The sequence below is a fragment of the Pleuronectes platessa genome, chromosome 12 (assembly GCF_947347685.1).
Source record: "Pleuronectes platessa chromosome 12, fPlePla1.1, whole genome shotgun sequence".
NCBI classification, from domain to species: Eukaryota; Metazoa; Chordata; class Actinopteri; order Pleuronectiformes; family Pleuronectidae; genus Pleuronectes; species Pleuronectes platessa.
The window spans coordinates 3262892-3276821 of record NC_070637.1 but is presented as its reverse complement, the minus strand read 5'-3'; the positions used below and the strand labels follow the sequence as shown (position 1 = coordinate 3276821).

At 39.1% G+C, this 13930-nt stretch overlaps 1 protein-coding gene across 1 annotated transcript in view; it reads right to left on the bottom strand.

Moving 5' to 3' along the window:
• Positions 1 to 1250: 1250 nt before the first annotated feature.
• The window catches only part of atp6v1ba (ATPase, H+ transporting, lysosomal, V1 subunit B, member a), a 28225-nt gene continuing 15545 nt past the window's right edge, over positions 1251 to 13930 (bottom strand). The window contains exons 5-14 of the mRNA XM_053436087.1: positions 13401 to 13478; positions 13078 to 13217; positions 9936 to 10037; positions 7745 to 7842; positions 7365 to 7488; positions 4956 to 5106; positions 4281 to 4363; positions 3717 to 3821; positions 3211 to 3340; positions 1251 to 2547 (exon numbers count right to left, since the gene is read on the bottom strand). Coding sequence (XP_053292062.1) covers positions 2405 to 2547; positions 3211 to 3340; positions 3717 to 3821; positions 4281 to 4363; positions 4956 to 5106; positions 7365 to 7488; positions 7745 to 7842; positions 9936 to 10037; positions 13078 to 13217; positions 13401 to 13478 — 1154 coding nt within the window. The 3' untranslated portion in view covers positions 1251 to 2404. The remainder of the gene's footprint in view (positions 2548 to 3210; positions 3341 to 3716; positions 3822 to 4280; positions 4364 to 4955; positions 5107 to 7364; positions 7489 to 7744; positions 7843 to 9935; positions 10038 to 13077; positions 13218 to 13400; positions 13479 to 13930) is intronic.

The following is a 13930-nucleotide window of genomic DNA, read 5'->3' as shown; positions in this document are numbered from 1 at the left end:
ATCACAGTTGGTCTCATAGGTTTTAAATGGTAAATGGTGAATTGGTTGTATTTATATAGCGCTTTTCTAGTCTTGATGACCACTCAAAACTCTTTACAGTAGTTTTACATTCACCCAGCACTTTGTTGTTCTATGAGGGGCAATTCGGGGCTCAGCATCTTGCCCAAGGACCCTTCGGCATGCAGATGGGGAAGACTGGGGATCGAACTGACGAACGGACGACCGCTCTACTCTCAGCTACAGCCGCCCAGCTGAACAAGGTGAGACGTCCTCTGTTCTTAACCCTAAACAAGAGTCAGGAAAAACTACTAAAAACCCTTTTAACAGGGTAAAAAGAACGTAGAAACCACACAGCGAGCCACAAGTGAGGGATCCCTCTCCCAGGACGCACAGAAGTGCAATAGCTGCCAAGTATAGTACAGTATTTACACCATTGATGAGAAGAACCAGTTTGTAACATAATGGAAAGATTGTTAATGTTTATAATATTTTTACATAGAAAAATGGATGATGGGAACAGCAATGACAATTGAAATGGAAGATTTATTGCCAGTAATGGTAGATTATGTGAGTAGGCATATTGTATATCAAGCAGTCTTGTTGTAATCATAGTCCATCAACAGCCTCCACCATGATCAAGATCCACCATCCCAATCACTGATTCGCAATCCACCGTCATGATGTGGCCGCAGCAGCGATCCTGGATCTGCAAACGAAAAAATCACAAGGACTCCAGGGAAGACGTCAAGTCAGTAACATGTATTGATTAGATATTAATGTGATGAAGAAGAAGAAAGAAAAGCTCCATGTGTCATGTGTCCCCCGAAATTCTAGACCTATAGCAGCAGAACTAAGATCAGCTCCAAGACAAGCCTGGACCATCACGAACTATACGTTTTATAAAAGAAAAGTTTTGTCTGCCTCTTAAACAGAAACTGGGAGATGGTTCCAGAGAAGAGGAGCTTATAGGCTAAAAGCTCTGGCTCTTACTTCACTTACAAGTAAGCCTGAAGTCTGGGAGCTCAATGCTCTAGTAGATTCTTCACTGACACTCATAAATAGTTGTCTTAAGAGTTAGCTGTGTTTCAGAACAGAAAGGGGAAACAAACACCTTTCAGTTACAAAGTTCATCTGCATTTTTGAAACACTTTATATAAATGATGAGCAAAGCAAACTGCCATCGTCATGTGAGAGGAGGCAGACACTGAGCCCATGAAGTGTCAGGGCTGCCCATTTAAAACCAGACAAGATTTCTCATATAATTTAATTTATTCATGGACACACACAACTCACAAAACCATTTTGCACAACAAAGATTTAGTTACTGTAAACGCATGGGAATGTTTAACACACTTCTTTTAACTCTTTCACGACAAAAATCAAAACAATCGAACACAAATAATGTTATCATCCACTGCATCCTCTAAAGAGGAGATACAGGAAGCAAGAGCGCCCTACACAGGGGAGAGACGGGTCATGAAGTACCAGAGGAGCAACACATAGAACATCTGAACCCTGCTGGTGGCCCACGTTTGTACGTTTACTCAGGATCTTGTGGATGGTAACATAAAAAGATTTAAGTCATGGTGAACTCGAAGTAAGCGACATGAAAAAATACAGCATTTGTCTTTATTAAACGATCTACATAAGGGTGGACAAAATAAGTGAGACCAGATTGTAAAGTCGCCCTCGGGTTAATATCAATATGGTGACATTAATGAAGCTGCATTTTGTGTTCCTCAGAAAACAATCATTCAAAGTGTATGGCTTTGTCAAGAAAAGGACAATCAAGTGGAATTATCACCTCTGACATTCTCAATAAGAAAACCAAGCTTTATGAGCGTCACCTTAATGGTACTGACTGAAGGGCTACTGCTGTAGTCCAGGGTGTTTGTTATTTTGTCGACCTCCATATGTAGACACGCCTTTCTTCCATTAGAAACCTCTTGTTTTTAGGGGATGGATATTTTAAAGTATTTATTGACAAAAAGAGGAAGATCCAGCAGTAACACTCCCCAATAAATAAATACTGATCTATCATTTTAAAGACATGTTCACGTTTTTGCAATCACGGGTAAATATTACAACCACAGATACTTTTCATACACAACTTCTGGACACAGATACACAACAGTACATCTATAGAAGAAGAAGATATTGCCCTGGTCTCATTCAGGGTGGGGGAGAAGAGGGGGTGATGCTGGGGTGAGCTGATTCATGGGAGGGAGACTAGAAGAATTGGAGGTAACAAGAACAACATGATGTTTGGGATGGGCAGAGACAATGACAGCCTCGCAGCCCCTGGAAGTGCAGAAAGGAGCAAAGGGAAAAGAGGATGGTGGGTAGGAGGATGGTGGGTAGGAGGGGTGAGCGGAGGTACAGCCAGAGAGATCCTTTGTGTGCCTCAGTGGCGAACAGCAGACTCCCTCGGGTAAAACTCAGCCAGGGTGCTCTGAGGAATCCTCTTCAGCATCTCCTTGGGGAAGATTCGCAGCAACTGCCAGCCAATGTCCAGGGTCTCGTACACTGTCCTGTTGTCGTATGGGCCTGAGGGAGACACAATGGTGAAGGTTAGTATCCAATCATACTATTACTAATGCTGCCCCTTTAGGCAGAAACCACTTTACAAAACTATTTTTGGGTATATGGGTAGTTCAACATTCATCATATTCCAATAAAAAACAAACACTTTCCATCCCGCACTGACTAATATTAACATTTGGTGGATAATGTAATTAATAATTTAGAGTTTCAATTATCCTACCTACATTTTTTAACAACATAACCCCGAGCAGCCGATTTCCAATCCTCTCCATAAATCACCGCCTGAATGATAATGTGAACCTAAACATAGATTACCTAAACATAAGTGTTTCTGTTTCTGGGAGCTCTGACAGAATCTCTGAGAATGTTTATATGCATTGTCAGACTTTTTCAAGGTTTTACAAGGGCGGGAGAGAAGCCTGTTATGCCTTTCTCAGCAAAACATACATCTGCACATTATCAAGAGGGTAATGTGTGTTTAAATGGATGTACACATGTACACACACACAAACACGCACACACACGGTTTCACTTTGTGCACCAGAAGATCCCGAGAGATAAAAGCATTTTGGTGATTGCCAGCTACTGCTTCCACCTACACTATTATGAAGGTTGAAAACAAACTACGTCTGTTTTAGCCAAACTGCTTCTTTAGCATGTTCTCACCTTGAGCGATGAAGTTCTTCTCAAACTTCTGTAAGAACTCCAGGTAGAGCAGATCATCAGAGGTGAGGGCCTCCTCACCCACCACAGCCTTCATGGCCTGCACGTCCTTACCAATGGCATAGCAGGCATACTGGAGACAAGAGGAGACATCAGTAATACAGTATTATAGTAGTTAAACAATACCAGGTAAAAACACACCTATACAGATATATGACTGGACTATGTGTGGTCAATGTGCGATATTTAGGATGTGGTTCAGCACCAAGTATCTGAATTTAACAGATAATAAAATATTAAGTGTTGAAGACTTTGTGATATGTGTCTTATTTAAAATAATTGTGAGGAAGCATCGCTCATTGTAATGATCTCTCTTTTGCTTGTCTACAGTGTGAACTATGTAAAGAGCAAAGTAGTAGTTGACAGCATGTACTTTTAACTCATTTAGAGAGAAAAACTATGTCCATGTTACAGGGTGAATCATTTAGGTACAAGGTAAACCTTCTTACCAGCTGGTTAGAGACATCAGCATGGTCCTTCCTGGTCATCCCCTCGCCGATGGCTGACTTCATGAGACGAGACAGTGAGGGCAACACGTTGATGGGTGGGTAGATCTGAAAGACAAGTATAAAGGTTGTCTAACTAATACATCATTTTAAACCTGCTGAACACTATAATTGTTTTAACTGTATAGGTTAGTAAAAAGGGAACCAGGGAGCTACACAGTTTTGTTTGTGTCTATAATTTAACAAACAATACTAATTATTAATATTGATTGAAGTAGTTTTAACTTAATATTACATTTTATTTGACTGATGATTTCTCTTTCAGTCACAAAGCAGTTTGCTTCTTTAATTCTGTAGTTTGGAGGTTGACTCCAGTTTGAAATGTCAAGCATCATGTGGTGTTATTTGTTAATCTGTAGTTAGGAATAGATTTCATCTGGTTAAGTGACCAAGAACATAGGTGTGATTAATCACTCCATGTACAGTATTAATGTTCAAATTCACACAAAATGACTGGCACAGCATGTGGCATTTCAAATCAAGCATCTAACTCAAGAACTGATATACCTGTCTGTTGTGCAGCTGTCTGTCAACATAGACCTGACCCTCTGTGATGTATCCCGTCAGATCAGGAATGGGATGGGTAATATCTGTCAGGCACAAAAACAAACAAGACTGTTATTTCTTACAATTAAACACAGAAGTAGAATTATTATAAATTATGAAACACATGTAGGATTTAAGTTAACACTCAGTGAAGAACTTCTACAACTGAGATACTATTCAAACAGATAGGACACATCTGTTAGCTTTTCATTTTACAGATTTAACTCTGCAGAGTTCAGCCTGAGAGCCCTTGGGAACAGCAGTGTTTAGTCAAACTGACACTACCTCCTCAGTGATGATGTAATGGGGACTTCTGTTCAACTATATAAGAGTAGCCTCTTCATACTTGTTGCTATGGTAACTTAAGGCATCAGAAATATCTCCAGAGTGCATATCAAATCACTTCTGTAATTGATTTGCCAAAAAGATTTATGCATTTAAGGACAGATAATGGAATATAGACATATAATCTGTATAACCACGTCGATACACAACGGATACATAAGTTGAAGAAAGCTATTAACCCTGCTGTGAATGATACACAATATTTCATATCAAGTTTCAATACAAGACTGAAGGTTGTGAAGATTCAATGTAAAACACAGGAAGCTCTTGTTCTGGTGCTGCAGCTCTCACCATCGTTGGGCATGGTGAGAATGGGGATCTGAGTGATGGAGCCATTTCTGCCCTCCACACGGCCGGCACGCTCGTAGATGGTGGCCAGATCAGTGTACATGTAGCCGGGAAAGCCTCGGCGACCAGGCACTTCCTCACGGGCTGCAGAGACCTAAAGGTGGGTGGCATGAGTGGTGTAAAAGAGTTTACAAGGTTGTTGCCATTCAAATCCATTTTATTGCTTCACTTTTCTCTTATTTCCATCAGGTTTGAGAACATTTTAAAGCCACATTGATTAGTTGTTTGGCCACTTGGGAGCAGTAGAGTGAGGTGAAAATTTAAAGAAGTGAATTATCACCTTCTACAAGTACTGCAACATACATATTAGATAAGTATTGCCTGACTTCTAACCCAGCACAGAGCAACATTAGCTTTGATGTATTTAGTATAAATGAAGATATTGAAGCCTAAAAATAACCTGTCTCTGTAGCGGCTACATGTTCCAGTACGTTCAGCAGCTGGTTTTAGCTAACTGAGTCTATCTGTTTGGTGCAGGACAGGTGGTGTACAATGGCTAAGTATGTCAGAAACAGTATGTCATGGTTCTTGGGGCACAAGTGACAGATTTCACCAAGCATTTCTGTTTATTAAAAATAATACAGCTTTAAAGTCTGTTCTGTTTCCCAATAGACCCATGGTTCTGTAAAGATGTTTCCTATCAGACTGAATAAGTCGATATTTATAATAAGTAAGACTTGATTTTTGTTCTATACTATTCATCGTAAACACACAAAAAAAGACAAAAAAAAAGAGTATTTGGAATCCATTTACTGTTAGAGAGTCAAGTGATGCTAACTCCTTCAGTATATTTCAGAAGAGGCCAACAGCTGGTTGGAAATGTTGCCATTCTGTTTTCAGACCCTCTGCAAAAATGACCAAAAGTAAATCCTTGTTCCCATAGTCAAGTGAATTCAGAGCAAGCAGGAAGGAAAATGCATCTCATTCATCTTTGGATTCAAAGGTTGATGGGCAGGCTAAACACTTCTGAACTGTAGATTCAATGCAAAACTAAACCTTCACCCATATGAATGGGAAGAGAAGTTAAATGTTAATGTCCTCCTGGCTCTTTGTAATTGCAGAAATACCCATCAAGCTGTCTGAGTCTTAGCTGACTATTGGTGCAGCGTGCATGTGCCAAGGTTAGGGAGAGCGAATGCAAGAAGGGAAACGCACATGCGCCATTTAAAAAACACATTGTGCTGCCGGTACAGAAACACAAAAGAGTGAGTCGAGGGGGCCTTAGTCCTCACATGAGGAGAGAGGAGGGCAGAGAGGGGGGACCATTTCCTTTTAAAGGCAAGCGGACAGTAATGAAATAAAGGTATTTCCTACACAAATGAAGGACACATTACCCTCCCTTTCAGCAATGACTTTAGTGAGTCCATCACCTTTGTGCTAATGCTGCAGAGAATTTACACTGGTGTGTTATGTTGACACGCCGCCACACAAGCAGCAGCTAAAGCAACAGACTGAGTCTTCAGAGAGGATTCTGTAGGATTATACTATGGTGAAGATACAACTACATAAATATAACTACAATAATAGATGTGCTTAAATCTACAGTATTATAATATAACAATGACAGTAAGGCACACGTACCTACAGCTCCATTAAAAAGCTTGGTTCATATCACACCTTTTCTGTCGTCTTCATACACAGCATGTTTAAAATCGAAACATAGATTTTCACCAATGTTCAGTGCAGAGGACTGCTCCCAAAATGTGTTTTTAACAGGGTTGGGTATAATTTAGAATGTTTCCAATACTAAATCATTACTTTTAAAACAGAACCAATACTTTTTCAAGCATTCCAACATCATGGCCAAAGTGACTCACTGTAGCATCCATTCTACCCTGAAGTAAGGACATTTTATAACCCTTTGTGTTTTAAATAACGCAATGGCTGAAGCTCTTGGCGAGCAACAATATTAGCAATTAGCTTTTGATAATATGAGTTATGCTTAAAGAGTTAGATCCTCAATAAGTAACATTGGTTTGAGGATTAGAGATTAGATCGAGAAGGCAGAAGGTATTGAGTAACGGGCTAACACATCTTTGCTTTTGGTGTTTTCACAGAATGTGTTGGCATCAAGAAATTTATAAATCTCATCTCTATCCATTCACAGGAACATCCTTACAAGTAGCTGAACTAACGAGTGTTGAAGTGAAAAGACCTTGATGTACTGTGTCAAAGTGTTCCTGTAAATGATTCAAATAGACAGAACATAAATGATTTTCTACTTTCAGTCAAAATTGGTACCTTTTTGAAGTTTGTCAGTGGCTGTATTAACAACACTTCATCAAGAGCAAAAATCATTCCTTTCCATCAAAGAGCTTAAACAAATGTGTCATATTGGACAGGTAGCCGTACCTCTCTCAGAGCCTCAGCGTAGGAGCTCATGTCAGTCAGAATGACCAAGACGTGCTTCTCACACTGATAGGCCAGGTACTCTGCTGTGGTCAGCGCCAAGCGTGGGGTGATGATACGCTCGATGCTGATTGGTCACAGAAACAATAACAACAAGTTATCAGTATGTACACGTAAGAAATCAAGGTCTGAATAAAACATTTCAGGGAGAAAATATATTCTAGAGACTGGGCACAACTTATGTGAATGTGAATCCAGAAAGCTTTCTGACAACATCATCTCGGATTTCCATTGCTAAAAGATTGTCCGTGAGTATCAATGACTTACAAATATTAACATAGCTGGTACGATGACAGCTTTCACATATTCTAGTTGAATCTTACGTGGGATCGTTGGCCAGGTTCAAGAAAAGGCAGACGTTGTCCATGGAGCCATTCTCCTCAAAGTCGGACTTGAAGAAGCGGGCAGTTTCCATGTTGACCTGCGACACAATTGATACAAGTTAATGACACTGAGCACTCGTAGATGAGGGATCTTGATACAGCAAAAGGCTGATTCAGACATCAGACATGCAACATTACTGACGTACTAAGTATCTGTTACAACAGATGATTTTAAACTGTGAGGCCTGGGGAAACAGAGGAAGAGGCAAAGAAAGGTGTATTCTTTATAGGTATACTTGTTGATCTGGTCAGCTTAATAACCCAACCAGCAGTTGGAGCACAGGCTGTCAAACAACCCATGGAAAGAGTTGTAGTATGTTAACCCAACTGCCCCAATACATTTAAAAAAAAGGTTAAAATTCTTGGGATTAAAATCGCAACCAAATCTGAGCATATTCACATGATATTCATATTTAAAGTGTTACACTTTACTCAGGGAAATTATCAACTATCCATCTCGAAAAAAATGTCTATAAATCTGCTGAGGAAGCGCAAAAAAGACATGCCTTAAGACTGAAGGACTAACATGAGGATCTGTAGGGTTTTCAGTCTTTTTCAGTATTAATGTAATCAAGGGGTAGCTGTCTGCAAACAGGAACTGCAACTACACACTTCTTCACTTGGATTGAGCCGGTTTTCCAACATATTGTAACAGTAACGACAGTTGTTGTGTCATAAATGTATATACTGCCCCAGAGAAAAAGCATTTGACTCCTTTTCCAGTGCCAGTGTAGCCTTCCTTTCTGTTCTTATAGCTCTGTATTAGGAACTGGAGAAAGCAGCATGGAGGCCAGGGTGGATACTTTTACAACATAAATGTACTTTAGTCTCTTCATACACCGACTGAGCAATGTTGTCATATACCACAAGCCTTCATTGCCCACATGGCACATGTCATAGCTGTGTTCTGGAAATGGGGCGAAAATTTGTGTTCGCCTGGGAGTCACGTTTCAATCACTGCTGATCGGAGTTGGAGCCGATAAATACCTGTGACCTGGGAATGAAAGCTGATTGCACCCTTTAACACTGAAGACAAAAGCCAGATGTTAGTGGGTGTTGGTGGGCTTTTTTGTCCAATGTGAAAGGGGCTTTGCATAAATGCAGGTTATGGCCTTATACAAGCATGACAGAACCATTATGGAAACAGCATGGTGCACAGAGGGACTGCTGTCACTGCTGATAGCAGTTGTATATTGGAGGACCATTATGAATGAAAGGGACACTTGCCTCCTCTCATCACTTACCATGAATTGATTTTCATAAATGTCATTGTTAGGAATACCACTGCCTGTTTTATAATGTATAAGGCATGAAGTATATAATGACAAAACTCTTATTTCTGTTTGCTCACATGCTGTGTATTGAGTGTTTTGTTGATATACATAAGCCTAAGTCTGTCCATATAAGACTGCTATAACGTAAAACTGAACTAGATTCTTAATCTGACATGAGACCAACGTGTTAAACTGAAACATGTTCGCTTGGGAGATCTTTTGTATTCTTGCTTTAAAATGACTGCAACTAAAAAATGGACTTTTTACTTTTAGGACAAACACTAACACAAAATCTTAAATTAGTCTAAATTCAACAGAAGCCCTGAAGTGCTCTTCTGTCTTTTTAGTAAACAGTGTCTTGAATGTGTTTTTTCTTTACTATTAAACACATACATTGCTGTTAAAGTGTGCACTATGTCCTTTAAAAAGATGAATATTCATGTGATGAGTTTGATAAATACTCAACTCTCCTGCTAGACTTAAACACAACACAAAAGAAGAGGGAAGGGTTAGTATTTAGCAAGTGAACCGTGCATGTTAGAGGTCAGCACTGTCACAAATGGGGTGTTAGAGCAGACGGGAGGAGCAGCTGAGGAGGAGAGAACTTGATACTGCAGGGTTGACAGTGTTAAAAGGACCTGTTGAATTAGTGACCTGTCTACATGGCCAAGGGATATGCTCAGGGGTGCAGAAATAACAAGAGGGACTTAAAGGTTAAATCACCTGATGAATAAAAGACAGAAAGCAGGGTGGGAGAGAGGAGACAAGGTGTCACATCAGGGTTAAGAGGGGGATTAGAGTTACAGACGGGGGAAATCAATGTTTGAACAAGTGTCTGCTGAACACGGCCTGCTCACCCCCATGGCTGCAAAGACAATGGCAAAGTTCTCAGAACTGTAGTCCATTACATCCTTGGACTTCTGCACCAGGCCAGCCTGACGACAGATCTGGGCAGCGATCTGGGAAACAGAAAACACACAGAAGGATTTAGACAGTCTCAATCTCAACACATAGACTCTCTTAATATAGCTGATGTCACTAAAATGTTTATATATTGGTCTGAGGGTGTATGTCAAGCAGGGCTGGGTTTTGACAGTATTCTATCAAATCTGAATCCTTTGCTAAATATAATTTGATTTGGCTTTTACAAGTGTCAAGATTATACATAACTAAAACTCAAAGATTCAACTGAGATGTGAATCTGTAAAGACAAAAACACAAGTTTTAGCCTAATTTATGTTAACAAGAGTAAGGTGACAAGATATGAAAACGGCCATTTTTAGTTACCACTTGTCATGTTTGTTAGGTCTACTGTCAAAAGTGAAGACCATTTATGTTTGTCTTTAAACAACAATGGGACTCTATGGCACTGAGGCCTAAAACATATCAGGCTTTGAATACAAAGAGTATTATAATACAAAGTTTGATATGTCAATATTAAATTGTTGAGCTTAATTTTTTTAAAAAAGTTTCATCTTCAATATGAACCAGTGGAGTTCGGAGTCTATTTACAACTCACACAGACAATAATTATCACTGGATCAAATCATTGTTTCTTTTCAGTCTTTTCATGAAAGTAGTTCTCAGAAAATTCATTTTAAGGGCTTTATCCAGACAACTTCTCTAGTCCTCAAGTTATCAATAAATTGGTTATACAATAAACCCCAACTAATTTCTTTACTAAACTGATTGAAACTAAACTGATGAATTTAGCAGAGTGAAGAGTGTTATATAATTAATTGTGGAAGTAAAGAGGAATTTCACGCTCGTCACATAATGCAACAGCCACAGCCTTGATCAGGCCTGACCTCTCCATGCACCCAGTGTTCAGACACCTGGCCCATAGAGGAAGCCATGGCATGAATGACCTCTGTGACATGTGCTTAATGAAACAACGAGCCACGTTTTCACAACATCTCCACTGCACGACAAGCCACTCATCATAATCGGGATTCTGTGGTAGGACAGTTTTGATCACACTTTGTAAAAGTGGGAATGGAACTGAGCTGTGTTGAGACAGTTGTGGATACTTTGCACAGATTCTCTCCAGTGATGCCATTACGGATTTTATTGTACTTTACTTAGATTTATTATTGAAATAGCCCTATTCATTATAAGGGGGTGCAGTGCAATACATTTAGTCATTTAAATTCACACACACAAAGAAAAACAAGTTTAAAACCGAGTTGTGTGAGTGTGGATATATAAACATTCCCAAAAATACACAAGGAAATAAAATGTTGTGGCTGATAATGGTTCTCCATTGTGAGAAAGTAACAGCATAAAATTGTGTCCCTGAGAACTGATGTGTAAAGGACTGTAGGAGTGAAAAGAAGAATAGAAAATCCTCTTCTTTTACGTGAAGAGCATCAAGAACCACCAATGGTCACTCAAGAAACCTCAATTGAGCTAGAATGGTTCAGTGGATGTTTTGACAAAATCAATGCAGTTATATTTGTGGCCATTATTTATTTCATCACCTCAACCAAGGAGGTTATGTTTTCACCTGTGTGTCTTTAGTTGTTTGTTAACGCGTACTAAACTGATTAGAGTGCACCCTACATTGACCAGGGAAAAACTCCTTAAAGATGGATTTGGTTAAAGGGACACATTTGGGAATTGTTTTAAATTTCTGTCTCCAACATTGCAAGATGAGGCATTGTTCATCATTTTGGTCAATCGCTCAGAAAATAATGACCGGATATTGATGTAAAAATATCAGACATATTTATGATTGGACACGTATGAGTTTTTAGAATTAGCCAAAGATTATCACACTTCTTCCTTTTTCCTATAATTTTTCTATTATACGAGCTATACAGACATGTGTAGGATTGTTTGGCCTTGGTGGAGGTATGTGCTCTACAGAGTGTATTTCTAGTTTAATTTAGTTCAGTTGCTTTCGGACAAATTCTTGAGCTGTCCTACCTAAGCTAGCCTATTGTGACAATCTAGCGGGAATAACCACAACAAAGCTGTTTGTGCTGCACAGCTGTCAGTCACAATGATTATGACACATGCTGTAGCAAAAGCTCGGTGAATGCCAAGCACCAAGCAGTAAATTCAAGCCCTGTGACTTTGGCTTAAGTTCTGCTTTCTTTACTGTTTACTGGCAAACTACAAATCCCACAGACAGACAAGAGTGTTTCCTACTTAATCCATAATTTCTGTTGTGTTTTTTATGTCCATGTATATGTGTGCAGGTCATGTATTGCAAAGACCAATGAACAGTTACATGTTTTACTACACTGTTTATATACAACTTGATACCTTAATGTGTAGAACATTTATGTTGGAGACCCGAGCCATGGAGTTTAAGAAAGCAGAACTCAAACTGGTGTCACATGACATAGGAGCACAGCAGACATGTGAATAATGTTGATTAATGTTTTATTAAAATATTACTGTTGTCATTCCAGCATGGGGCTCACTTTTGACTTTGGGAACACATACACTCTTTTAGCTTCTAGATTAGCTAAGTAGCTGAGGTTCTGCTATTTTTAAATGAAGATAATCACACACTCCATTCTAAAATTCAATCACAAGTTCCAGTAATTTAATTTTTAAAGGTTCTATTTTCATCAGGATTTATTCCAAAGTAAAAAGAAGAATAAATAAATTAGGTGTGTTTGCCGTTTAGCCTCCCATTGTTTATATGAATGGGGGCTAGACAAAATAATTTGAATGTCTGTCAATATTACAGAATGTTTTTTTAACAGGACCACAAATTGCAGCTTCAACGATAGTACAGTGTTGACATATTCAGTTTAATGCTGTGGTGTCAACTCAATTAAATAACATAATCACTGATTTATTATAGTAAAACTGATTATCAATGTATTAAGCTGGAAGCCTTTCTTTTAGTCTAAAATATTTGTATAGTGAGGGATCTGATACAATTTTCCTTGCATTCAGAAAATACTTTCAGGCTGGTAATCAGGTACCAAAGGAATTGTGTTTTTGTATGTCTGTTGAAATGAGCTGGTCTGGTGGTATCACCTCATTGTGTGGTAGCCCAGCAGCTGAAAATATTGGGATCTTCTGTCCTCTGGCGATGCTGTTCATGCCATCGATGGCTGAGATGCCAGTCTGGATCATTTCCTCCGGGTAGATACGGCACTGAGGATTGATGGGCTGACCTGGAAAATATGGAAACACCATTTCACTTTGAGACCCAAAACAAAGAAACACGTCCATGTTCTTACAGGCAGTGGACAAAATTACAAAATGTGCCTTTTTTAGTTTGATTGAAAATGTTCTATTAGCATCAGGAAAAAAGTCCTACAAATCCATAGAAGGGCAGTAGGTTAGTGAGGTCATACCCATAATGTCCAAGTAGTCCTCAGCCAGCACATTGGGTCCACGGTCGATGGGCTTGCCAGATCCATTGAACACGCGCCCTGAAAAACGAAGATTGTCTCCCTTTAGCCAAACAGAAATCAAGTCTGTAGTGTGATAAATAGCAACTACATTTTTTTTTAAAGTTCAATTCAAAGAAAATTACTAAGCAACGGTGATAAAACGCAGTTCATTAGATGACACTTCCAACCCCATCTGATCTAATCTATTTTGTGTCAGATTCTCAACAGATAAGAGTGCTTCTCATGGCTCTTGTTGAGTCTACAAGTAACAAGTACAAGCAATTATAAATTCATGGATGGGATAAATGATACTTCAAAAACAAAAGCAGGTTTTACTTTCAACAGCTGTTCCAATATATGTAACCTTGTGCTGTACTGAGATAACTGCGCTGATTGAGATATTCAAAAGCATTCACAGAGGTTTCATTCATTGCTGTTGCTTTTACCATTTACTGAGTAGATTGAAAATATAAGTAAAATAAGCACATTTA